This window comes from Bactrocera neohumeralis, unplaced genomic scaffold, assembly GCF_024586455.1.
Source record: "Bactrocera neohumeralis isolate Rockhampton unplaced genomic scaffold, APGP_CSIRO_Bneo_wtdbg2-racon-allhic-juicebox.fasta_v2 cluster09, whole genome shotgun sequence".
In the NCBI taxonomy this organism is placed as follows: domain Eukaryota; kingdom Metazoa; phylum Arthropoda; class Insecta; order Diptera; family Tephritidae; genus Bactrocera; species Bactrocera neohumeralis.
In genome coordinates, this window is record NW_026089622.1 from 7,835,333 (window position 1) to 7,862,387 (window position 27,055).

A 27,055-nucleotide genomic window follows, 5' to 3' on the forward strand; every position below is an offset into this window, starting at 1 on the left:
CTCAAATATTTTATTATATAGTATAACAATTTTAATAATTTTTTTCATTGAGCTATAAAATTCATCAGAAATAAAAAAATGTTCCCAAAAATAATCAAACTTTATCTGTTAATATCTTTTAAACGTTTGGGCTTACGAAAAAATCATAATAGACCTTTTTTGTAGAGCATTGAATTTACTACAAAATCTAAGGAACAAGATATTTTTTCAAGTAGTTGGAAGCGAGATATAAATTTTTCTATCTGATAATAAGAAAAAATAGAAAACTGTATGTAGGAAGACCTTCCCGTTACAGTTAAAAACTCATGTTTGGAGAGGCTTTCTTAGAGGTGTCTAGGAACCTATTTTTCCGAGTACCAAACGAAAAACAAAAATTTTTTTTTGTATCACTCTAATGTACATACTTATGTGCTTTCATAACAAATATGTATACCGATCTATAAATTATATGCAGCATCGTTTGCGCATAGTAAATATGCGAATCTGTAAGCGTACATTCCTTAACATTGGAATTATTATTTTTCTCATTTAACACTGAAAATGCTAAATTCTGCTATTTTCGTGTCCCCTGATGTTAAGTGGTGAAACACGCTAATAATTTTCTGTGGTGAAACACGCTCATCCAAAACAGTAAATATCCCAAAATTGAAATATCCCTAAATTCTCGACATCGTGAACCTTCTCTATAAATATACGTTCTCTGGTAACAATACTATGATGTTTCAGTCTTTTACCAAATCGTTTTTTTGTGATGAAAATACATTAACTTTATAGTATTTTAAATAATTGCACTTATTTTCTCCATAACACACATTTGCATATGTATTTATTGTTTACAATTTTCTTTGAAATATTTAATGCCTATGAATCAAAGGTAGTATTTGAGTTTACTACATTGCCATGTGTGTCATCAACGTAGTAAACAGAATACCATGATACCTTTACTATGGTATTGTTGTAGCTCTTTTGCTTATATGTTTATATGTTTACATGCGATCATATCAATTGATATGAATATCATTTTGCGAATTTTTGTGAATTCATGCAAAATCTAAATTATGCTATTTTCATCGCAATATTTGTAGTTAATGTCCAAATAAAAGATACTTTTCAAATATTTCTTATCTTTGATAATCTATGTACATATATACTATAAATAAAAATGAATCGCCAAAATGTATGTACGCTCATAACTTTTATACGACTGAACCAAGTTTGATAATTTTTTTTTTTTAATGTACGTTGAGGTTCAAGGATGGTTTTTACGGAGAGAAAAAATCGAATAATTGCCGGAAAACCCCTAAAACAGCCCTTTTCTCTTTCACATACAAACGAATGAATGTTTGTTTGTTAGAAACGCTAAGAGAACGGCTGAACCAATCTTGATAAAATTTTCAGAGATTGTTCGTTGTGGATCATGGAAGGTTTAGAAATAAAAACTCCTTACACTTTTCATGTGGAGAAGTCGGAAAATTGGATAATTCCAAAGAGTACAATGTTTTTTCAATTTTTGTTTGTTTTGTTTTTCAATATTTTGATTTGTAAATTATTTGAATCGTTTAATTTCGGTCGCTTTCTTTTTTATTCCGGCTATTCAAAAGAAAAATTATTGAAAATTATTCAGTGAAAACTTTTCGTGTGTTTCACATAAAGGGGTCAAGTGCAGATTGAACTTTGTTACAAAGCCACGAAGAGGTCGCCCTAATATCGGTCGGCGTTCTTTTTGCCATCAACGTATGGCAGCCCAAGGCAAGGCAAGGCAAGAAGTACTTCCAGGATGCGGTGACAAACGTGCGGAATTATGGATCGCGGTCAATCAGCAAGGGATCATCTCGATGTCACAGCATGACTTTTCAAGCAACAGTTACGATAATTGATTGTTCAATGTTTAATATTGCAGTTTGGTGAAATCGATAAAATACGTTTGGAAGTACGTCACCAAAGGAAGCAATATGGCGATTATTGGTCTTGAACGATACGGTCGATACGTGAACTGCAATAAAGCGCTTCGTAGGATATTTACTTTTGCAATTCGTCAAAGTTTTCCGACTGTTGTGAGTCTCGCAGTTAATTTGGAGAATGGTCAAAGAGTGTATTTCAACCCAGAGAATACAGTACGCCAGCGGCAACACTTCTAACAACAAAATTGACATTGACGAGTTTTTTCTCAACCTTAGTCAGTGATCAGTTTGCGAGAACATTGGTCTATTCGGAAATACCTTGATATTATACATGGAATGCATCGTCGAAAAAATAGTTGCGCAGAAAGCAAGGCCAACCAGTAGATTGACATCCAGATGTGTTCTCAACTAATGCATTAGGACGAATTTACACAATCCACCCGAAAAACGACGATTGTTTCTACCTTCGGTTGCTATTGAATAATGTACGCGGTTCAACTTTATGTGAGTTATTGCTTACTGTGAATGGTACGGTGTGTGCAAGTTTTGGAGAAGTAAGCCAGCAATTACAATTGCTGGAACACGTTAATCACTGGAATGAAAATGAAGTTCGCACAATTTTCGCGATAACAATTTCATTCGAAGTCAAATTCTGGGAGACTTGCGCTCATACAAGTCGATCGACCGTCTAGACAATGAAGACGACGCCGTGAATTATCCAGTGGAATTTCTAAATTCTTTGGATAGGCTTTAAATGCCACCGCATCATTTGCGTCTCACAGTCGGATCTGTCGTTATTATGTTCCGCAATCTGCGCTATCGAATACAAGGGGGCAGAATGCTTGAATCTAAAAATTTCTTTGAGTTCTAACGATTTGCAATTTCAGTTCAAAAGTATTCCGTTTCCAGTGAAAATTGCATTTGAGATGACAATCAACAGGACACAAGGATAGTCGCATAGTGTGAGGCATAAATTTGGAAATGCTATGTTTTTCACACAGTCAGATATACGTGGCGTGCTCATGAGTTGGAAAACCATCTTTTCTGTACATCGGAACAGAAACCAAAAAATGTTGTTTATCAAGCTGCGTTACATTGAAAAAAAAATGAAATGATAAATATAACTTTCTTTTTATTTCAAAACACATAATTTCACGCAGGACAACGGCTGCGGGGTCAGCTAGTATTATATAATTTCGTATGCATGTATATATGCTATATAATATATATGAAATATTATCGTAATATCCTAAAAACATAATATATTACAATAATTAAATATGTAAATCACACCTCTTATCATTCTTTAAAAAACTTTCATACGCATCTATCCTGCAGATATATACATATGTATGTATGTATGCAAGTACAAATCAATTTCAAATCAAGATATTATCATTTATCAGTAACATAAAAAGCGCGCGCTTCTCTATATTTACGTACACATATATCGATGTATGTGCGTATGACATTCTCACACAAATAATATATGCGTACGCATGTAAATCAAACAAGTAAGGAAGGGCTAAGTTCGGGTGTCACCGAACATTTTATACTCTCGCATGATAAAGTGATAATCGAGATTTCATTATCCGTCATTTACATATTTATACTCTCGCAACAATGTTGCTAAGGAGAGTATTATAGTTTTGTTCACATAACGGTTGTTTGTAAGTCCTAAAACTAAAAGAGTCAGATATAGGGTTATTATACCAAAGGGGTCAGGGTGACGAGTAGAGTTGAAATCCGGATGTCTGTCTGTCCGTCCGTCCGTGCAAGCTGTAACTTGTGTAAAAATTGAGATATCATGATGAAACTTGGTACACTTATTCCTTGGCTCCATTAGAAGGTTAAGTTCGAAGATGGGCAAAATCGGCCAACTGCCACGCCCACAAAATGGCGGAAACCGAAAACCTATAAAGTGTCATAACGAAGCCATAAATAAAGATATTAAAGTGAAATTTTGCAAAAAGGATCGCATTAGGGAGGGGCATATTTGGACGTAATTTTTTTATCTCGGAAACTACTATAGCTTTATCAACCAAACTTTATAGAGTCGTTTCCTTCAGGTATTTCCATATACAGTTCCCATACAAAGGTTATGTTGAAAATCATTAAAAGTGCGTTAACGGACTAACAAAAAACATCAGAAACACTAAATTTTACGGAAGAAATGACAGAAGGAAGCTGCACCCAGGCTTTTTTTTAAAATTAAAATGGGCGTGGCCTCGCCCACTTATGGACCAAAAACCATATCTCAGGAACTACTAGACCGATTTCAATGAAATTCGGTACATAATATTTTCTTAACACCCTGATGACATGTACGAAATATGGATGAAATCGGTTCACAACCACGCCTTCTTCCAATATAACGCTATTTTGAATTCCATCTGATGCCTTCTCTGTATAATATATTGTACATTAGGAACCAATAATGATAGCGGAATAAAACTTTACAAAATACGGTATTTGAAAAATATGTAAATGACGTATAATGAAATCTCGATTATCACTTTATCATGCGAGAGTATAAAATGTTCGGTGACACCCGAACTTATCCCTTCCTTACTTGTTTTCAAATACCGTATTTGTGTAAAGTTTTATTCCGCCATCATCATTGGTTCCTAATGTATTTATAATATTATACAGAGAAGGCATCAGATGGAATTCAAAATGGCGTTATATTGGAAGAAGGCGTGGTTGTAAACCGATTTCACCCATATTTCGTACATGTCATCAGGGTATTAAGAAAATATAATATACCGAATTTCATTGAAATCGGTGAAGTAGTTCCTGAGATATGGTTTTTGGTCCATAAGTGGGCGACGCCACGCCCATTTTCAATTTAAAAAAAAGCCTGGGTGCAGCTTCCTTCTGCCATTTCTTCCGTAAAATTTAGTGTTGCTGACGTTGTTTGTTAGTCGGTTAACGCACTTTTAGTGATTTTCAACATAACCTTTGTATGGGAGGTGGGCGTGGCTATTATCCGATTTCTTCCATTTTTGAACTGTGTATGGAAATGCTGAAGGAAATGACTCTGTAGAGTTTAGCTGACATAGCTATAGCAGTTTCCGAGATATGTACAAAAAACTTAGTAGGGGGCGGGGCCACGCCCACTTTTCCAAAACAATTACTTCCAAATATGTCCCTTCCTAATGCGATCCTTTGTGAGGAATTTGACTTTAATATCTTTATTTATGGCTTAGTTATGACACTTTATATGTTTTCGGTTTTCGCCATTTTGTGGGCGTGGCAGTGGTCCGATTTTGCCCATCTTCGAACTTAACCTTCTTATGGAGCCAAGAAATACGTGTACCAAGTTTCATCAAGATATCTCAATTTTTACTCAAGTTACAGCTTGCACGTACGGACGGACAGACAGACATCCGGATTTCAACTCTACTCGTCACCCTGATCACTTTGGTATATATAACCCTATATCTGACTCTTTTAGTTTCAGGACTTACAAACAACCGTTATGTGAACAAAACTATAATACTCTCCTTAGCAACTTTGTTGCGAGAGTATAAAAATACAAACATTCTGGAAAAACAACAATAGTCTCAAAAATCATCATACATACTTACAATATGAGTGCACATGTAAATATGTGCGTATGACATTCCCACACAAACAATGCATACACAACATACACACTTACATGCGTTCACATGTGGATATGTCACCCGCAAAAATTACAAATATTGTTCTACAAAAACAACAATCGTTTTAAAAAGCATCAGAAACCAAATGGCAGCCAAATTGCCGACGTCAAAATTTATAGTAAATTACCCAACAACAAAATTTTCATTCATCAGTGCAAACGTACTTTCAAAAAGCATATTCGATTCATTCATAAAAGCAGAGGCCATTACATCTCCCCGAGCATGCCTTGCCTACAAGCTTCTTTTCGCGACGATTTCAAAAGCTAAAATTTATAAATTGAATATATTTCTGAAATTTTATGGATAGAAAAAGTGACAACATAGTTTATTTGTGGATTTTCAATTCAAGAAATGTTTCAAGGAAAATATTCAATATTCCTCTGATTCATGTTAAAATGAAAATCAAATCCTCCCTCATCACTCTTAACAGCCTATATTATATCTTGCTGCATCTCACGGTTTGTTTTTTGAAATTCATAGAAGTTATGGTTTTAAGTACCACTTGCTTAAGTATCCGCACTCGCTTATGTTGAAAATTAAATAGAACGATCATTTATACTTATTAAATGCAACTCTGCTCATATAAGCGGACATATTATTCTTTAATAAAATATACTTTACTTCCGTTTTAAGTTCACTTGAAGATGACGTGTTTTAGTTCGGCTTCCAGATAAAACTAAGTTTACAACAGGTTATGGGCCTATAAGTCACGAAATAATATCGGTTCAAGTAGAAAAGCATGAAAAGTAAACTTTGAAAAAGGTTTCCGGCGCGGATTGATTACTGTGAGCTAGATAATTACGAATATAGATTTTGGCATGGCAACCAACGCGTTAACTTTTCCATTCGAAAAACTTAAAGGTCGCGAAAATTTCGATGTATGGAAGCGGCACGCGAAGTCATATTTAATCATTAAAAACTGCTGGAAGATAGTTGAAAATGGGCTATCGGCAGTGTCTACAGAAAAAGAACTGGATTCCGATCAACGTGCATTAGCAGAAATTACGCTGATGATAGAACCAAATAATTTCTCACACATCGCAACGGCAGAAAGCGCAAAGCAGGCGTGGACAGTGTTACTCTCTGCATACGAGGACACTGGTCTTACACGCAAGGTGGAGCTCCTGAAACAATTAGTTCAATGCCAACTCTCGGATTACGTATCCACACAAGAGTATGTCAACTCCATAGTAATGACGTCACTAAAAGTTCAAAATGCTGGACTGAACATTGACGAAGAGCTCACTGCATCATTGATGTTAGCAGGTCTACCAGACGATTTCCGTGCTCTAGTGCTGGCTGTTGAAAATTCAAAGGAAAAGCTGACGATCGATAGTGTTAAAACCCTATTACTGCAGGATGTAAAATTTGACCATAAATTTTCTGAAAATGTCCTATATTCTAAAGGGAAACCGAAAGAAAAAAATTTCGGTGCCACTCTTGTAAGCAATTAGGTCATTTTGCAAAACAATGCCCAAACAAATCGAAACGAGATGGCAGCACGTTTAATAAAACAAAAAATGTTCTTTTCGCTTCTCTCTTTACACATGACATTCATCAAGATGACTGGTTCATTGATTCTGGCGCAACTTCGCACATGACCAGAAATAATAACATAATGGTAAATGAAAAATCGGTACAAAATAAAAACATTCTAATCGCAAATAACAAAACTCTTTCAGTGAGATCAAAAGGCGATATAAACATGGTGTTGTTAACAAAACATTCAAAAAATGAAAGTGTTGTGAAAAACGTGGAATATGTGCCGGAGCTTTGTGCAAATTTGTTGTCGGTTCGACAAATGACCAAATACGGCAATAAAGTTGTTTTTGAGAATGATGATTGTAAAATCTACAACAATGAACAAAAGTTAATTGCCAGTGCATGTGAAGTAAATGGGCTATACCGGCTAAATTGTGAAATCTCGTCTAAAAATCAAATAAATAAAACATTCATTGCGCGACAACATGAATTATGGCACAGAAGAATGGGACATATATGCGACGAACACTTGCGTAAAGTAAAAAATGCATCGTACGGCGTAGAATTCGGAAAAATGAACGATGAAAAGTGCATTACATGCTTAAAAGGAAAGCAATCGCGAGCATCTTTTAAAATCAGTGAAACACGTGCTGAAGGTTTATTAGACATAATACATTCGGATGTTATGGGACCATTTTCGGTAAAATCGTTTTCTAACTCTCGTTATATAGTTACATTTATTGACGATTTTTCTCACAAAATTTTCTTAGTGTCAATAAAAAGTAAATCGGAAGTTTTTGCAGAATTCGTAAAGTTTAAAAATCTCGTAGAGAATCAGTTGTCGCGAAAAATTAAAGTGTTGCGTTCGGATAATGGAACCGAATACACCAACGAAAAATTTAAAAACTTATTAGCGCAAGCGGGTATAGTGCACCAAACCACGTCGCCCTATTCACCTGAACAAAATGGTGTAGCCGAAAGATTAAATCGAACAATAATTGAGAAAGTGCGTTGTATGCTAATAGACTCGGGTTTAAGTCATAAATTTTGGGCAGAAGCTGCAAACACTGCAGCTTATATATTAAATCGTGTACCCTTTAAATCTAATTCGAAAACTCCAGTGGAACTATGGACAAAAAAAAAACCAAGTTTGAAACACATGAGAGTGTTTGGTTGTAAAGCTATGTGTCACATACCACGTGAAAAACGCAAAAAGCTAGATAGTAAGTCCGTCGAGTGTGTTATGTTGGGATATTGTACGGCTACCAAAGCATACCGCTTGTACAATAATAAAACCAAAAAAATTGTAATAAGCCGTCATGTTAGCTTTATCGAAGCGCATAACAAAGACGAAAAAAGGAACAACTACATTTTCGAAATTCCATCTGAAAATGATTCAGATGAACAGCAAAGTAATCATAGTGATGATATTGTGGTTAATCAAGTCAAGTCAAACAGCGATTCCCCTGAAAATAAATTACGCCACATTCATAATTCAGCAGAAGATAATGAAATTAATAAAAATCAGGAATTATCGAATGTAGATCAACAGCAAAAGCACAGTGCAGATGTTGAAGTTAATCAAATTAAATTCAACAGCCATTCCCCTGTCCATGAAAACGCAAATGATTCTGAAACAGCAGAAGACGCGCAAGAAAATATGTTGAGGCGTTCTAAGAGAGTCGCAGGTAAGAGACAGGATTATAATTTTTCCGCAGTTGATTTTGTCTCGTGTGACCCCAATACTATACAAGAAGCGATGGGCAGTAGTTATTCAGATGAATGGAAAGCAGCCGCTCAGGCAGAAATGGATTCCCTTCGAATTAATAAAACGTGGTGTTTGACTGAATTGCCACCTGGTAAAAAGGCCATTAAATGTAGATGGGTATTCAAAACTAAAGTGGATGCAAATGGTCAGTTTGTGCGTCGAAAGGCTAGACTGGTTGTAAAGGGATGCAATCAAAAGTATGGTGTCGACTATGAGGAAACATTTGCTCCTGTAGTCAGATATACGTCGCTAAGATTTTTGCTTGCACTGTCAGCTAAATACAATTTAATTATCCATCAAATGGATGCGATTACCGCATTTCTAAATACTGAATTATATGACGACATCTATATGACTCAGCCAGATGGATTCAACGATGGGTCAGGGCGTGTATGCAAATTACAAAAATCACTCTATGGTCTGAAACAGTCAAGCCGGTTGTGGAACGACAAGTTCAATGACGCTTTATTAAGCATTGGTTTGACACGAAGTGAGGTTGATCAGTGCGTGTACTATCGCATAAGAGGCGACGAAAAACTTTATCTGGCGTTATACGTTGACGACGTGCTTCTGTTTTCAAATAGAGCAGATTGTTTGAACAAATTGAAGGAAGAGTTGTCATCACGATTTAAAATGAAGGACCTTGGTGAAGTTGCATCAGTTCTTGGTATGCGGGTCCAAAGAAACAAGGTACGGGGTACAATTGAGGTTGACCAGCATCAATATATAGCAGACATGTTAAGGCGCTTTGAAATGTTCGACTGCAACTCTATGGCAACACCTATTGACATAAACCAAAAAATGAGCAGCGAAATGTCGCCAACTACTGACGTTGAAAAAGAGGAAATGGCGAAAGTACCCTACATGCAGGCTATTGGCTGTTTGTTATTCGCTTCGCAGATCACCCGTCCTGACATAAGCTTCGCAGTAAATTTATTAAGCCGATTCTCCTCAAACCCAGGTAAAGGCCATTGGACTGCTGTTAAACGCGTCATGAGGTACTTAAAGGGTACAATAAACAGTGGGCTTGTATTCAATGCAGTTACAAGCGACATTGTTGGATTCTGCGATGCAGATTGGGGTAGCGACTTAGTCGCAAGACGATCAACCACCGGCTACATCTTCAAGCTACAAGGTGCTCCTATTTCTTGGTCCACTCGTCGCCAGCGAACAGTAGCGTTATCATCAACTGAAGCCGAATTTATGGCCATGACAGCAGCCATCCAAGAGGCAACGTGGCTCCAGCGACTGCAAGATGAATTGACACCAGAAGCATCAACCGTAATGGACTTACATTGTGACAACAAAAGTGCTATTCATGTCGCTTTAAACAATACGTACTCGCCTCGAACAAAACACGTTGATATAAAGGGTAAATTTATTAGGCAGAAGATAGAGAGCGGTAAAATAAGATTGTGCTACACACCAACAAACAACATGTTAGCAGACATCCTAACAAAAGGCGTACCTAAAGTCAAGCATTTGAACATAGCTAAAGCGATAGGTCTGTCAAATATAAGTTGATATTGTTTATCAGATATGAATTAATAACATTGTTTATTTTACTTAAGTACTGAAATACTTTGAATTAATTAATAATTTTGTTTATATTTCCTAAACATTGAAATGTTTTGAATGAATTAATATTCCTGTTTATTTCTACTAAATATTGAAATGTTTTGAATTTTTATCTCGTATTTAATGAAGTATCGTTCAGGAGAAGTGTTGAAAATTAAATAGAACGATCATTTATACTTATTAAATGCAACTCTGCTCATATAAGCGGACATATTACTCTTTAATAAAATATACTTTACTTCCGTTTTAAGTTCACTTGAAGATGGCGTGTTTTAGTTCGGCTTCCAGATAAAACTAAGTTTACAACAGCTTATGTGCCATATTATATTTTTATTTTTAACAAACCACAACATTCTGTATCTTTGAATGTGACACATAACCAGTATTGACTGTATTTGTCAAAGAATGTGAAAAATATTTTGTAATTCTGAAATATTTTTACGCAGCTGCGTTGATGAATATGTACGCAAGCTCACGCATAAACATATGTACATAGTTACGCTGGTTTGTACGCGAAGCTGTTTCAGCGGCAATAGGAAGCGGTGACAATCAGCGGTCATTCGTATTTTTTTCGGCACAGCTTGGATTTTCACAAAGCATTTTGACAAAACGTGAAGTTCGGCCATTGGTTGTCCGTGACAACGGAGTTTATGTATGAAACAATGGGTGTATATATTTACATAAAAAAAATTGTTTATCATTACGGGTATGGTTTTTAAAAATCTGTTTATATGTACATATAATTACATTCAAGTGCGAATATGTGCGTCGGCTTGTTATCAAAACTTCTAATGCCCAATATACATGTATGTATATTTATTTAGGTAATAATGGAAATATGACTTTATTATAAATTCCAACAAATTTAATGGAATTATCATTAAATAGGTCAAATTGCACATACATACATACATATATACATATGAGCTTTGTTATGAAATATGTACATACATTAGGGTGTGTCATTCTGAGGCAACCTTTTTTTTTCAACTGAAAAACAGGCGAAAAACTTTCGAAAATGTGAAAAAGAAAGTCACTCTAAAGGTGAGCTCTTAATATTAATATTAACAGGTGCCTCTTTCAAATTTTCTGTTTTCCATATAAATAACATGGAAAAAAAATCATTTTTTTTGTGGTGGTTATTGTGCGGAGGGTATTATATGTGCACGCGATGGCTGCCAGTAGGGATGGTAAACTCGATTCCAATTCCGAAAAATCGATTATTTTACGAGAAAACTCGATTCTCGAGTAAAATCGGAATCGAGTTTACCATCCCTACTGGCAGCCATCGCGTGCATATATAATACCCTCCGCACAATAACCACCACAAAAAAAATGATTTTTTTCCATGTTATTTATATGGAAAACAGAAAATTTGAAAGAGGCACCTGTTAATATTAATATTAAGAGCTCATCTTTTGAGTGACTTTCTTTTTCACGTTTTCGAAAGGTTTTCGCCTGTTTTTCAGTTGAAAAAAAGGTTGCCTCAGAATGACACACCCCAACATATATACATACTTATATGGATAATATCTATAAATTATATACATAGTCGCTTGTGCATTGTAAATATGCGAATCTTTAAGCGTACATTTCTAAACATTGAAATTAGCATAGTTTTTCTCATTTATCACTGAAAATGCTCAATTCTGCTATTTTCGACCCTCCTGTTAAATATTGGTGAAATCCGCTAATAGAAAAGAGTACCCCTCTTTTTGTGGTGAAATCCACTAATAGAAAAGAGTACCCCTCCAAAAAATGAAATATCGTAAAATTGGCAGCACCGTGAACCTTCTCTATATTATACGTTCTCTGCAAGCTCTTTCTCACTTGTTATACTCTCGCAACAAAGTTGCTAAGGAGAGTATTGTAGTTTTGTTCACATAACGGTTGTTTGTAAATTCTAAAACTAAAAGAGTCAGATATAGGGTTATATGTATATACCAAAGTGATCAGGGTGACGAGTAGAGTTGAAATCCGGATGTCTGTCTGTCCGTCCGTGCAAGCTGTAACTTGAGTAAAAATTGAGATATGATGAAACTTGGTACACGTATTTCTTGGCTCCATAAGAAGGTTAAGTTGGAAGATAGGCAAAATCGGCCCACTGCCACGCCCCCAAAATGGCGAAAACCGAAAACTTATAAAGTGTCATAACTAAGCCATAAATAAAGATATTAAAGTGAAATTTGGCAAAAAGGATCGCATTAGGGAGGGGCATATTTGGACGTAATTTTTTTATGTCGGAAACTACTATAGCTATATCAACCAAACTTTATAGAGTCGTTTCCTTCAGGTATTTCCATATACAGTTCCCATACAAAGGTTATGTTGAAAATCACTAAAAGTGCGTTAACCGACTAACAAAAAACGTCTCCTAAAAAGCTCTTTCGTACCATCTCTCGTGTAAAATTGTATGTCTCTGTCCTAATTAGTTACTAAGATATACGACATCTGCGATTTTAAGTAGTTTTTAACTACGGGAGTGAACGGTGTTATCTTCTGATTTCATCCATTTGGTTACTGCAACTTTAATGGTTTAGGACATATGTATGTACATTAAACCTATTGAAAGGCGAATGCCCACTTTTTGAAAGTTTTTGGTCCGCAGTTGCTCCTTGCTACTGCGATACTCCATGCCAGATTACAGTTGTATATTTTAATTTAGTGTTTGGTTTTGGCATTTTATAAGTGCGTTTTGTGGGCGTGGCAGTTGTACGATTACCCATTTTTTGCAATTTTTTCTCAAGTTATAGCTTATACAGACAGCCGGACGGACAGGCAGACATGCTTATATCAACTTGTTTCGTCATTCTGATTATTTATATATAGTATATGTATATATAATAAGGTGGGCCAAAAATAGTTTATATTTTTTTTTCTTAGTTAGCATGAAAATCTCATCCGACATGACAAAAAACAAGTTCTGGTAAGACCTGAGCTCCTAATATTAATATTAACTTAATTTTCGGGTACGAATTCATAAATTAGACTTTATAAAAATTATAAACGCAATGTGTTCTTGATGAACATTTCAGAGTTTCCTCACTCAACAAGACAATTTAAATTGAAATTTGTATGTCTACTTTACAGGTTTGTCAACCAAGATATGACAATAAAGATTTTCTGGAGCTATCGCTGATTTTTTTGGGGGAAAAGCCAAAACCAAACTTTACGTTTAAATATCCAGGTCCAGTTCATCATGCTCGTTGGATGGCGAAAGCCATTTATTCGTTAAAAATTTTTCTCTTTAGAGAAGAACTTAAACTAACAGCGCGAGAATTCAATGGTTTACGTGAAGTTTGTATTTTTCTCGTTTAAATTTATTTAAAAACTTTGTACACTGCTCCATCTTTTATTATATAATGCTATATCTATCTCGATTAGTTTTTGGTGATACCAACAACCGTGAAGTGAACAAAAGTAGTCGACCACCAAAAAAATTGGGATAACTAAGGAGTGAAAGCAATTTAACAAAACTTATACATTTAATAATATCTGCTGGAGAAGCCAACGTATTTAATGTACATAGCATAGAAATTAAAAATTAGAATTTTTTGCTTGATCTTGTATATACATTCTTTATAATAAATTACTTTTTCACGCCAGCTAGATAATGTAAGTTCTTTTTTTGAGTTACTTAAAACGTCTATTTATATTACATGTGTATATACATACATACATTTACATAATTATAAATGTATACTTTCACATATGAACAACAACTTGGTGTTTATCTAGACATACTTTTATTGCATGCATATACAAACACATGAATATTTATTTGTGTATATTATATTGACATATCCGAGTTATAAATTCACTTGTACATATGTACATACAATTTTTTCACATAACAAACGATTGGTGAGCAGCTTTCATTATTTAATCCTCATTCAATCAATATTTAATTTTTTGTATATATTTCAATATTTATATTTATTTTAAATAATTAAGTATAATCTTTTTTATATTGGTCAATAGAAAATATTGCTATTCGCTTTGCAGAATATTTAATAAATATTCGAACCTGTTATATCGCTGTTCAACAAAAGACTAAAGCAACATACCTGTTCCATTTTATATCTCTTTTTCTCTCTCCATCACTAAAATGTTTGAATGAAAAAATTGGAAGTGGAACGTAGTTATTATACTTGGTTATCAGAAAGTGACAAACTAAATCAATGAATTCCACAAAAATACGTCCCATCTGTCGCAAATAATATGAAAATGGCTATTAATTTAATGCATTATACGGACTAGGACAATTAAATACAATAAATAAAATTGATGTGTCTGCTTGTAATATTAAAATATCTGCTTTTTACTAATTACGTATTGATTTGTACATCAATTGAAATGTCCCGGACTGACACATAGATGGCGCTACTGAAATTAAATTCATATGATTTTTAGTTTGTTCCTTCAAAAGGGGCGCATGTAAATTTTACAGCCGTCGGGTTAATAGTTTGTAAATTTTGTCAAATTTTATTCTTATTATTTTCAATTTTATCCTTACTTTTGTTATTGTGACAAAATATAATAAATAATTTCACATTATTATTAACTGTGTACTCTCTATTTGTCCATCTGTCTGTCCGTTTTTGCAAGCTGTGAATCGAGTAAAAATTGAGGTACATACACATATTGATGCAACTTGGTACTCGTGACCTTGGCAAAATAGAAATTACGAGTTCGTAGAATTGCGTAATCGGACCACTTAGCGCCATAACGCAGCACTGAACTAAAATACTAAACATTATATTGGTACAACAAATCGCAATAATGACGGGCATCTGCAACCACAATAGCATGAGACGATTTTGTAGAAGTCGGGGTCAAAATGAGCTAATGGGCATGGCGCTGCCCATATTTAGGTGAAAATCCATATCTTAGGACCTACTGGACCGATCACGACAAAATTTGGTGTTTAAATATCATTGAACATGCTCATATTGCAATAGTAGATAATGCCGAGACAGTACAACACATCTACATGCATATATTCACACAAACATTTCCCAGCCAGCATTTATTGTCAATTTTTAATGGAAAATTACTCAGTTTCAATAGAAAAATTGATAGAAAACAGTCAATTTCTATATCAATATTCATTGTAAATTGACTGTTCCCTCGGGAGAAAATGGTCGAACAAAATTGAATGATTTTGATTGAGTCATTTTCAGGGTCAATTTCCAGTCATTTTATTATAAATTTCGATTTCTTATTAATCAATATTCAGTTTTTGGTTTATTTTTAAATTCAAATTTATTTATATTTTAAATTAATTCATTAACATGTTTTTCCTTACAGCTCAATACAATCATTTATTTTCAGACAAAGGTAGAAGGCGTTTTTTTACTCTTTCGTTTGCATAAACGAAATGTTTTTGTAGCGTTGATCTAACGGTTTTTTCGTCCACTTGAAACATTTCATGGCAAATATCTAAAGACAGAGGAAAGAAATGTAGTTATTGTTAAAAGAATTAATACAATATAAAATAATATTACTTTTTATTATTGTTGTAACTAAACATTTTTCCGCGCTTGGCTTATCTGCCGTGCCCCTCCACGAAAAAGACATTGCCAACTCGTCTGAAAAAATACGCTTGATTGCTGCTCTTAGAAAAGGGGTTGACGCTTCACCCCCAGTCTTCTTAATATATAGTTTCTATAAATAATTCTTTGTTATACATTTGTAACTGGTAAAAGCAACATAACAAGCATCATACATACAAATTTCTCCAACAACTCAGGCTTTTGTAAAAGCTGTACTTCGAAATCGTCAAGATCCTTCTTATGGTAAAATGGTAGTTGGTCGAATTGTGGGCTTTGACTTTCAGAGGGTTTTCCCCTGTTTTCCAATTTGACTGCACTAACTTCCTCTGTCAGCTTCAACAAATTTATTTTGTTTTCTTCCTTTAGCTCCTTCACTTCTGTCTTTAAAGCCCGCACTTCCATCGTCAACTCCGCTATTAAATTTTTAAGAGACTGTTGGTCTGTGCTGCCTGGAAAACATAAAGTTAAATAAAAATTAAGAAAACTTAAAGTGTTTTATTTGGACTTATTATTTGGCTGCTGTTAGGTCAATCAATGCCGAAATCAAGCATTATATTTGGAAGACGGAAATCATTTAATACTAAGAAGTCTGTCAACGCATTCTTTAGACCATAATGTACATAAATCCCATCTCCTTCATTTCGCTTGACCACTTCAGCCGGTGTTTGTAAAACTGTGTTGTTAAATGCCTCAAAACTTATTCCGAAGTCTGACGCCCATTTGCTAAGCTCTGAACGCAGATCATAGGTTACATCATTTTCATCACTTGTAACACAATCACTATCACTGTCCAAGAAATCCTCAAATCCACTTTCCCCTCTCGCTTCGTTGACAATATCAACATTATTTACCACTGCAACACCTTGGTCTTGAAATTGAACTTCAACACTTGAATCACTATGCAACAACTTTGAATTTATAATTTTTTTAGCTTCCTTTCTAGCTTTTCTTTTTATTTGACTGGCTGACATTATAAAATAATTAATTTTTATTACTTTAATTGGCAAATTCAAAAATAATGAATTATTAAGCTATTTTAATTAATTACTTTAAAATTATGTTTTATTTTATTTATTTCACGCACTAGAGAGCTGTTGCTTTGGAGATGAACTTATAGTTAATTAGTTATAGGAAGTGAGAAATGCATGCATTATTTTTTCACAATCTTAAGACTGGCTAACTTTTCATTTCTTATTAGTTTACATACTCCTTATTCTAATGCTAACTGTACTGACATTCTTTGTTAGTTCGCTTCTAATATTAAGATTAACTGTTTTATCGTTCCATAATAAATTGTTTACTTATATATATTTATGTACATATATATATATATTTTACATATATATGCATATATGTATATATATATTTATGCTTTTAGTTGAGTTGGCGTTAGCATACCCGAAATACGCTCATTCTCTTATTCCACAACTAAGCCTAATGTGGAACCTAATTTTATGTTAGTACGCTATTAAGCATTTACTATGTACATACATAAGTATATATTTTTACAACGTGTTTAGAGTATAGGAATGTAACTCCTCCACCCTTTGATTTGAGATTCTCCTGGATCTCATTACAAAAATATTTATTAATTTTATTAAATTTTAATTAATTCAATAGATAAAATAAGTGTTTTTTATAAATATGAAAATTGTAAACATTTTAATTTGGAGTTGTTTTAAATATGATTTTAATAGCTTGGCGTATCTATGTATAGTGCTTAAACAAAAAAAACGTTGTTTTATATTAATATTAATTTAAATTATGATAGGTAATTATTGTTTTATATTTGTACAATTTTATTTTCAACAATGGTAAGTATATATTTATTAAAATTGAGACAATCGATGGGAATATAGGTTATATACATATAACCGGAATTAAAAAAAATGTATATTTTGTGTTTTTTTTTTTATCTTCTTTTAAAAGATATATGTATATTTTGCATTAAACTGAAGGGGATAGATTTTTGTGTTAAAATGGGCTAATTGTCGTTAGAGTTTCTATTGTCATTGTTGTCATTTGCAAATTTAAAAGGGCGTTTAATATTTGAGGTATGTACGCTTTCTAGATTTCTTTTAATAAATTTTGGTTCTTCTTTGTGTCTAACGCTTTTATAATTTCGAATGAAACCTTCTCTCCTTTTTTCTAGGTAATTTTCCTTTCTTGTGTTATGTTTAGAAATGATCTTCAATTTTGCTTCTTCTAACCGATTTTTAATTATGCTATGATTAACTTTGTTGTTTTGAACATCTAAAGGAGTAGCTTTTATTGTGGTATGAAATGAATTGTTATAAAGTTTTACGGCTTTACACATTTGAATAGTAATTGGAACTTTTTCTTCTAAATTTAGGGTTCTTATACGTTCGGTAAGAGTATTATTTATTCTCTCTACATCTGAATTTCCCGTATGGCTATGTGGTTTAGTGGCATGAAATTCTATATTTGCTCTATTTAAAAATTCCCGGATTGGTTTTGAATTAAATTCATTACCGAAAATAAACTTTTTTATGTGGCCTTTAATTGACAAAAATTCACTAATTTTATCTATGATCGTTTGACTATTTCTATCGGGTAAATGGAAAGAAATTACATGTTTTGAAAATTTATCGATGAATATTATAAATGACTGTTTACTGTTAACATAAGTATCTATATGAACAATTTCATTAACTGTATTTGGTGTTTCGGTAATTTGAAATTTAGCTTTGATCGGGTTTCTATCATATTTTCCACCATTGCATATGTCGCAATTATTTATTATTTCAAGGATTTTAATTTTTAGTTCTGGATGATATACTTTGTGCTTCATTCCCTCGCAAGTTGGAATAATGCCCGAATTTCCTACTTCGATTTTATGGAAAAACGATATTTGTCTCTTTAGTTCGTATTCATCTTCGATATCTTTGGCAAAGTTTGTACAATTTACAAAAGAAATACTTTGATTGTTTGCGAAAGAAATTAAAAGTATTTGTTCCACTTCATTATGTTTTTCTTCATTAAGTTCAAAATATATAGCAATCTTACCATTTTCAAAATGTTTATTTACAATACTAATAACGTTGTGAGAGTTAATATCTCTTATATCGATAAAAAATGCGTTTGTTTTTGAAAGTATTTTCTACTTCTTTTTCTTTTGCTTCGACTAAAACTAATTGCTGTTTGAAACGATTTACGACTGTATTGAGAATGTTAAAGTGATTATAAAGATTTTCTTCAAGAGAATGGCTAGTTTGGACTTCTATTGAAAGCATTGTTTGGTCTTGTTGTTCACCAGCGTTTAAATCTTTTATTTGCAACATTTTGTTAAGGGTCATTCCCAAATTTTCGGAATTCACCATGTTTATTTCATCACTGTTAATTCGGCTCAGAAAATCCGCTATTTTATTTTCTTTACCGGTTATATAATCGATTTTTGCATCATACTCTCCTAATTGTACCAGTCAACGTTAAAGTCTTGGATTTATATCCTTACCAGAATTTTTCTTTTGTAGCCATTTAAGTGGTTGATGATCTCTTTTTAGATCGAGTTCTCTTCCATATAAGTAGGGTCTCTAGTATTTTACTGACCACACTATTGCTAATAGTTCCTTTTCGATGGTTGAGTAGTTTTTCTCGTGAGTATTTAATGTGCGTGAAGCATATGAAATTGGGTGGTCGTCTTGTGTGAGAACTGCGCCAATAGCAAAGTTGCTAGCGTTTTTAGTTAATTTAAATCTTTTTGTAAAAATTGGATACCTTAAACTGGGGGATTTGTAAAAATATTTTTAAATTTTCGAAAGCGGTTATATAACTTGGGTTATTAACGTTAATCTTTGCATCTTTTTTCAGATATGCGACCATAGGATAAGCTATTTTAGAATAGTCTTTTATACATTTTCTATAGAAGCCGGTAATGCCTAAGAAAGATTTTATTTGCTTTTGAGAAATTGGTAACTTTAGTGATTGGATAGCTTCAACTTTATTTGGATTTGGTTTTATTCCTTCAGGAGTTAGTATAAGACTAAGAAAGTAGTTTGCAAAAATTTTCCGCATATTATTTATATGTTCTGACAAAGAAGTACTAAAAATAAAAATGTTGTCTAAGTGTGCAACGCATATCTTGTTTATAAAATCTCGAAGTACTGAGTTCATAAGACGTTGGAATGTCGATGGAGCATTTTTAAGACCGAATGGCATTCTTAAGAATTCATAATGTCCTAACGGAGTAGAAAACGCTGTTTTCTTCCTGTCGTTTTCATCTACCAGTCTTTTATGAAATCCTTTCGCGAGATCGATAGAGGAAAAATATTGTGCTCTTCCTAGTTTATCCATGATACCATCGATATTAGGTATCGGGAATTTATCTCTAATAGTAATTTCATTTAATCTCCTGTAATCGACGACGATACGCCATTTTTTATTTCCGTCTGCATCCGCTTTTTTGGGGACTATCCACAAAGGGCCGTTGTAAGCAGAGTTGCTTTCTCTAATTATATTATGTTCTAACATTTCTTTTATTAGTTTTTGTATTTCTAATTCATGAAGTTGTGGATACCTATAATACCGAATAAATGGGTCTATCGTTTGTTGTAATAATTTGATGTTTGATTTCATGAGTAAAGAAAGTTTATCTCCTTCTTTGAAAAATAATTAGTTAAATTCTTGTAATTGGTCTTTTATCGATTGGCTTTCTTCGATATTTAAATGATTCAAGTTTAAGTTTTTCATATCACTGAATTCGAGTGAGCAAATTTCCGTTTTTCCATAAGGAATTGGTTGATCAAAATGAATTATGTTTCCTAATATATGTATTAATAAATGTGTTTTCTATATCAACTTTAGCTTTAAAAGGAATAAGAAAATTTTGTCCTATAATAGCTTCGTATTTGTTGCTGTTAAAATCTATTACTTTCCATGATAAAGTACCTAAGACGTTAAATTCTTTCGGAAAGGTGTAAGGTGTAACAATTTTATATTTTATTTCATTAATTCCTATGACAGTTCCATAGTATTTGTAAATGCCCGCTCTGAAAGGGTCAAATATGTATATTTCATTTATGTCTGCCTTACATTTTTCAAAAATTATAAATTCATTAAGATTACTTACTTTGACCGTCCTATAAAAATTGAATACCTCTGCGTATGTCTTCCTCGGACAAGATCCTTGTAGAATTTTGGCCTTAATCGCTTCCCACGATGAGTTGTCCTCCAGTTCTCTCGTTCTTTTTCCAGCGGTGCCCAGTATTTTTTCGTTTGCTATAATGTTGATAAAATGTTGGATGAGCTCCTGGTCTGTGCCGCAGAGAGAAATGTTGGTTTCGACTGCTTTAATAAATGCTTTTGGATTGTGATGGTCGTCTAGTGGCTTCATTCTCCGGAATTGGTCCATGATGTCCCTTGGTGACATGTGAAATCTGTAGAATTGTGGTTGTTGGTTCATTTGTAGTTGTAGTAGATGTTGAGCATATTGTTGTTGCATTTCTTGCTGTTGGGTTTGTAGCAATTTTTCTTGCCTTGCGATAACTCTTTCCAGCTCGGCGATGGTTTGGTTTAGATTCTCCATTGTAGTAGTAATTGTAAATAAGTCGTTTTAATTGTGGTTTGGAGATGTAGTTCGCGGAGTATTTCTTTTTGGACCAGTTGTGGAAAAGTAAATATGTATTCTCCTTTTATTTGGAAATCTTTTAAACGTTGCAGAAACTTTTTTATTTGTATTTTGTTTGTATTTCTGGATACACATGAGCTTAATTATTTCTAGGCGTCTGTCCTTATTATTTTTCGCGTAATTGTATATATAGTCTTTGCTTTTAGAAATTTTTCATTAGCTTTTTATTTTTATTAGCTTCTGGTAACACATAAATATTTTTTTTCTGTTTTCAATATTTTTGCTATAACCAGTATTACTTGGCGTGTTTTGTTTTAGTTTGATAGTTAAATTCGGTTATCCGTAACTGTATACTCTTTTATGTTTTAGAAATGTTTCTTTTTTTAATACTTGTTAAATTGTTTAATTTTCACAAACATATTTAAAGTCTGTTTCTTAATAATTTTCGTTTTCGTTTTATATTTTTTCATTATATATGTAGTATGTTTCTTGACACATTTTAAATATTTCAATTCTTTTTTTTTCTTTTTTAATATTTTTCGCTTTTGTTTTATTTTATTTATTTTTTTCAATATATTTATATATATATTTAGACAAATGTAAAAAGAACGTTTTTTTTTGATAAAAAAAAGATTGCAGAATAATGTAGGTGGCACGTTTTACTACTTTATGCTGAAAGTTGGCTTTAATTTTGTTACCATGTGAAAATTTTTTGTTTAAACTGTGAATTGGTTTTGTTGGCTCCGCGAAAATATTTGTTTTTTTGTGCCGTTTCAAAAAACGGTTTTAAAAATGTAGTTGATTTTTCCGAAACTGTGCTTTATATATACATATATGCATATATGTATGTACCGCAAGCTGTAAATTTTAGCTTTGTCGATACGGTTCTTTTTACGGCAAACTATTTTGTTTTATATTAAACAGTTTTATTTTACTGTTTTTTGTTTTGAAACTGTGCTTTATATATATATATACATATATAGATATACCGCAATTTCCGTTGTTACTTCCGTTGTTTATTTTCACTTATATTCAAAAAAAATTTTCTGATTTGATCTGAAATTTGAGTTCGATTTTCACCAAAAAAAAAAAATGTTTTTTTTGTTTTTTTTTATTTTTTACTGTAGCTTTCGTTTTTTATAGATTTTTGTACTATTTTCACGCCCACTTTTTCTGTAAAATGTATATTTAAGTATTTATTTTAAACTTTTTGCACTTTTGTTTCGTTTTTTATAGGATTTTTTACAATCTTCGCACTTCCTATTTATTTTAATTTTTTTTCACTTTTGTTTCGTTTTTTATAGAATTTTTTTACTATTTTCGCACTTCCTTTTTTTTGTAAAATGTATATTTAAGTATTTATTTTAAAATTTTTGCACTTTTGTTTCATTTTTTATAGATTTTTTTTTACTATTTTCGCACTTTCTTTTTATTTTAAACTTTTTACTTATTTTCGGCAATGCGTTTGTTCGATTTGTTTGATCTTTTGATCAAAGTTAACCCGACTGCGCCAGTTATGGTTTACAAAATAAAAAGCTTCGGCTTTTTTTTGACAACCGTATTTATTGAAGTGAATCTTAAGACTGACTAACTTTTCATTCCTTATTAGTTTACATACTCCTTATTCTAATGCTAACTGTACCGACTTTCTTTGTTAGTTCGCTTCTAATATTAAGATTAACTGTTTTATCGTTCCATATTAAATTGTTTACTTATATATATTTATGTATATATATATTTTACATATATATGCATATATATATATTTATGTTACGCTCACTAGCGTATTTCGGGTATGCTAACGCCAACTCAACTAAAAATATAAATATATACATACATATATATTTAAATAAGTATATATATGTAAGTAAATAAGCTAATGTCGAACGATAATACAGTTAAGCCTAATATTAGAAGCGAACTAACTAAGAATGTCAGTACAGTTAGCATTAGAATAAGGAGTATGTAAACTAATAAGGAATGAAAAGTTAGTCAGTCTTAAGACGCTTTTTATTTTGTAAACCATAACTGGCGCAGTAGGGTTAACTTTGATCAAAAGATCAAGCAAATCGAACAAACGCATTGCCGAAAATAAGTAAAAAGTTTAAAATAAAAAGAAAGTGCGAAAATAGTAAAAAAAAATTCTATAAAAAACGAAACAAAAGTGCAAAAATTTTAAAATAAATACTTAAATATACATTTTACAAAAAAAAGAAAGTGCGAAAATAGTAAAAAAATTCTATAAAAAACGAAACAAAAGTGAAAAAAGTTTAAAATAAATAGGAAGTGCGAAGATAGTAAAAAATCCTATAAAAACGAAACAAAAGTGCAAAAATTTTAAAATAAATACTTAAATATACATTTTACAAAAAAAAGGAAAGTGCGAAAACAGCAAAAAAATCTATAAAAAACTAAACAATAGTGCAAAAAGTTTAAAATAAATACTTAAAAATAAATTTTACAAAAAAAGTGAGCGTGAAAATAGTACAAAATCTATAAAAAACGAAAGCTCCAGTGAAAATTAAAAAAACAAAAAAAAAACATTATTTTTTGGTGAAAATCGAACTCGAATTTCCAAAAAAAAGAAAGCGAAAGCTACAGTGAAAAAAAAATTAGAAAATTTTTTGTTGAAAATTAGTGAAAATAAAGGGTTAAACAAAAAGCATTATAGTGTTGAAGGAAAAGAGAAGCGAAATAAGTGCTAAAAAAAATATAAAAAAAATTACAAAAAGTTGCAAGTCGTTCAAAAAGTGCTAGTTTCACGTATCACAAAGAAAGAGTACAGTATCGACAAAGATTTAAGAAATTTACAGCTTGCAACAGTAACAACGGAAATTGCGGTATATATGTATATATAAAGCACAGTTCCAAATCAAAAAACAGTAAAATAAAACTGTTTAATATAAAACAAAATAGTTTGCCGTAAAAAGTACAGTATGACAAAGCTTAAATTTACAGCTTGCAACACGCGTTAAAAAGTAAGAACGGAACTTGCGTTATATACATATGTATATGCATATATGTATATATAAAGCACAGTTTCGGAAAAAGCCTCTACATTTTTTTTTAAACCGTTTTGTGAACCGCCACAAAAAAAACAGCAAGTTAAAAACAAATATTTTTGCGGAACCAACAAAATCAATTCACAGTTTAAACAAAAAATATTCTTATGCGAAACATATTAGGAAAAAAAATAATTGAAATATTATTAATGTGTCAAAAAACAAATATATATTGAAAAAAATAAAACGAAAACGAATAAAAATATTAAGAAAAAGGAGTTTAAATATTTTTGTGAAAATTAAACAATTTAACAAGTATTTAAAAAAAAAAAACAAAAAAAAAAAACATTTCTAAAACATAAAAGTGTATACAGTTACGGACAACCGAATTTAACCATCAAAATGAAACAAAACACGCCAAGTAATACTGGTTATGGTGAAAATATTGAAAACAGAAAAAAATATTAATGTGTTAGTAAGAAATTTTTAAAAGCAAAGGCTATATATACAGTTACGCGAAAAATAATAAGGACAGACGCCTAGAAATAATTAAGCTCATGTGCATCCAGAAATAGAAACAAAATACAAATAAAAAAGTTTAAAAGATTTCTAAATAAAAGGAGAATACATCTTTACTTTTCCACAACTGGTCCAAAAAGAAATACTCCACGGACCACATCTTCAAACCACAATTAAAACGACTTATTTACAACTACTACTACAATGGAGAATCTAAACCAAACCATCGCCGAGCTGGAAAGGGTTATCGCAAGGCAAGAAGAATTGCTACAAACCCAACAGCAAGAAATGCAACAACAATATGCTCAACATCTACTACAACTACAAATGAACCAACAACCACAATTCTACAGATTTCACATGTCACCAAGGGACATCATGGACCAATTCCGGAGAATGAAGCCACTAGACGACCATCACAATCCAAAAGCATTTATTAAAGCAGTCGAAACCAACATTTCTCTCTGCGGCACAGACCAGGAGCTCATCCAACATTGTATCAACATTATAGCAAACGAAAAAATACTGGGCACCGCTGGAAAAAGAACGAGAGAACTGGAGGACAACTCATCGTGGGAAGCGATTAAGGCCAAAATTCTACAAGGATCTCGTCCGAGGAAGACATACGCAGAGGTATTCAATTTTTGTAGGACGGTCAAAGTAAGTAATCTTAATGAATTATTTATAATTTTTGAAAAATGTAAGGCAGAAATAAATGAAATTTACATATTTGACACTTTAAAACCGGACATTTACAAACCTGAAAATGTAGATAGGGACCTTGTTGATATACTGTTAGAGAAAATCGATGGGCCTATAAGGGCACATATAACCGAAACGGAAACATTAAATAATATAATAGTAAAATATTCAAAGTTAAAATTGCTGCAGGACAAAAGAGCGATAGATTATAGACATCGAAAGTATGTCGATAAAAACAAAACAAACTACGAAGGTTTCAAGAAAAGTTATAGATCTTACGAATATAATAAAATTTCAGACAATAGGCAAACCAAACCAACGAACGACAATAGACAACAAAGCGGGAACAGTAACAATTACATACGTAATACAAATTTTAATCGTAACAATTACAACAATCGGAATAATTACGATTACGGGTACAACAATTCTACAAATAAAATACAACCAAATTTACTGAGACAAACTAAAAGCTCTCATATGAGCGTCGATTACAATCCAAGTACAAGTCGTTTGTTCAATAGTTCAAATTTGATGGAAATAGGCAATGGTGAAGAAAAAGAAGTAAATTTTTTAACACCGCCTCAAACCCTCAACTCCCCATAATAACAGTAACAATAGGAAATCACAGAATTAAATGCTTAATAGATACAGGTTCAACAACTAGCATCATAAAACCAAATGCCCTATTCGAAAATTTTCAAAAGGAAAAACTTTCCAAACCGTTATGCTATGGAACTATCAACGGAATTAATGAAATAAAATATAAAATTGTAACACCTTTTCCGAAAGAATTTAACGTCTTAGGTACTTTATCATGGAAAGTAATAGATTTTAACAGCAACAAATACGAAGCTATTATAGGACAAAATTTTCTTATTCCTTTTAAAGCTAAAGTTGATATAGAAAACACATTTATTAATACATATATTAGGAAACATAATTCATTTTGATCAACCAATTCCTTATGGAAAAACGGAAATTTGCGCACTCGAATTCAGTGATATGAAAAACTTAAACTTGAATCATTTAAATATCGAAGAAAGCCAATCGATAAAAGACCAATTACAAGAATTTAACTAATTATTTTTCAAAGAAGGAGATAAACTTTCTTTTACTCATGAAATCAAACATCAAATTATTACAACAAACGATAGACCCATTTATTCGGTATTATAGGTATCCACAACTTCATGAATTAGAAATACAAAAACTAATAAAAGAAATGTTAGAACATAATATAATTAGAGAAAGCAACTCTGCTTACAACGGCCCTTTGTGGATAGTCCCCAA

General features: G+C 32.3%; 2 protein-coding genes across 4 annotated transcripts in view; both read right to left on the minus strand.

Moving 5' to 3' along the window:
- Positions 1–14,468, minus strand: part of LOC126764475 (tyrosine kinase receptor Cad96Ca) — a 244,431-nt gene extending 229,963 nt beyond the window's left edge. The window contains exon 1 of one of the 3 annotated variants that reach the window (XM_050482159.1): positions 14,425–14,468. The gene's annotated coding sequence lies outside the window, so the exon portion shown is untranslated. Of the gene's footprint in view, positions 1–13,990; positions 14,056–14,236; positions 14,344–14,424 lie in introns of those variants that run through there. The other 2 variants (XM_050482158.1, XM_050482160.1) reach the window with 2 other exon arrangements.
- A 1,182-nt stretch (positions 14,469–15,650) lies between these two features.
- Positions 15,651–17,204, minus strand: LOC126764502 (uncharacterized). Its single transcript, XM_050482209.1, has 4 exons — positions 17,160–17,204; positions 16,130–16,401; positions 15,905–16,064; positions 15,651–15,839 (listed from the first exon to the last, which is right to left on the minus strand). The coding sequence occupies exons 2-4, from the start codon at positions 16,352–16,354 to the stop codon at positions 15,718–15,720; spliced, it is 507 nt and encodes a 168-aa protein (XP_050338166.1). The 5' UTR covers positions 16,355–16,401; positions 17,160–17,204; the 3' UTR covers positions 15,651–15,717.
- Between the last annotated feature and the right edge of the window lie 9,851 nt (positions 17,205–27,055).

What these genes read in the sequence shown, in the direction of transcription:
- LOC126764502 (XM_050482209.1), bottom strand. Translation starts at nt 16,354, where the DNA reads ATGGAAGTGCGGGCTTTAAAGACAGAAGTGAAGGAGCTAAAGGAAGAA. An exon ending in CTGAGTTGTTGGAGAAATTT is followed by an intron (nt 16,065 to 16,129) that starts GTATGTATGATG and finishes AATTATTTATAG; the next exon opens with AAACTATATATTAAGAAGAC. An exon ending in AGTTACAACAATAATAAAAA is followed by an intron (nt 15,840 to 15,904) that starts GTAATATTATTT and finishes CTCTGTCTTTAG; the next exon opens with ATATTTGCCATGAAATGTTT.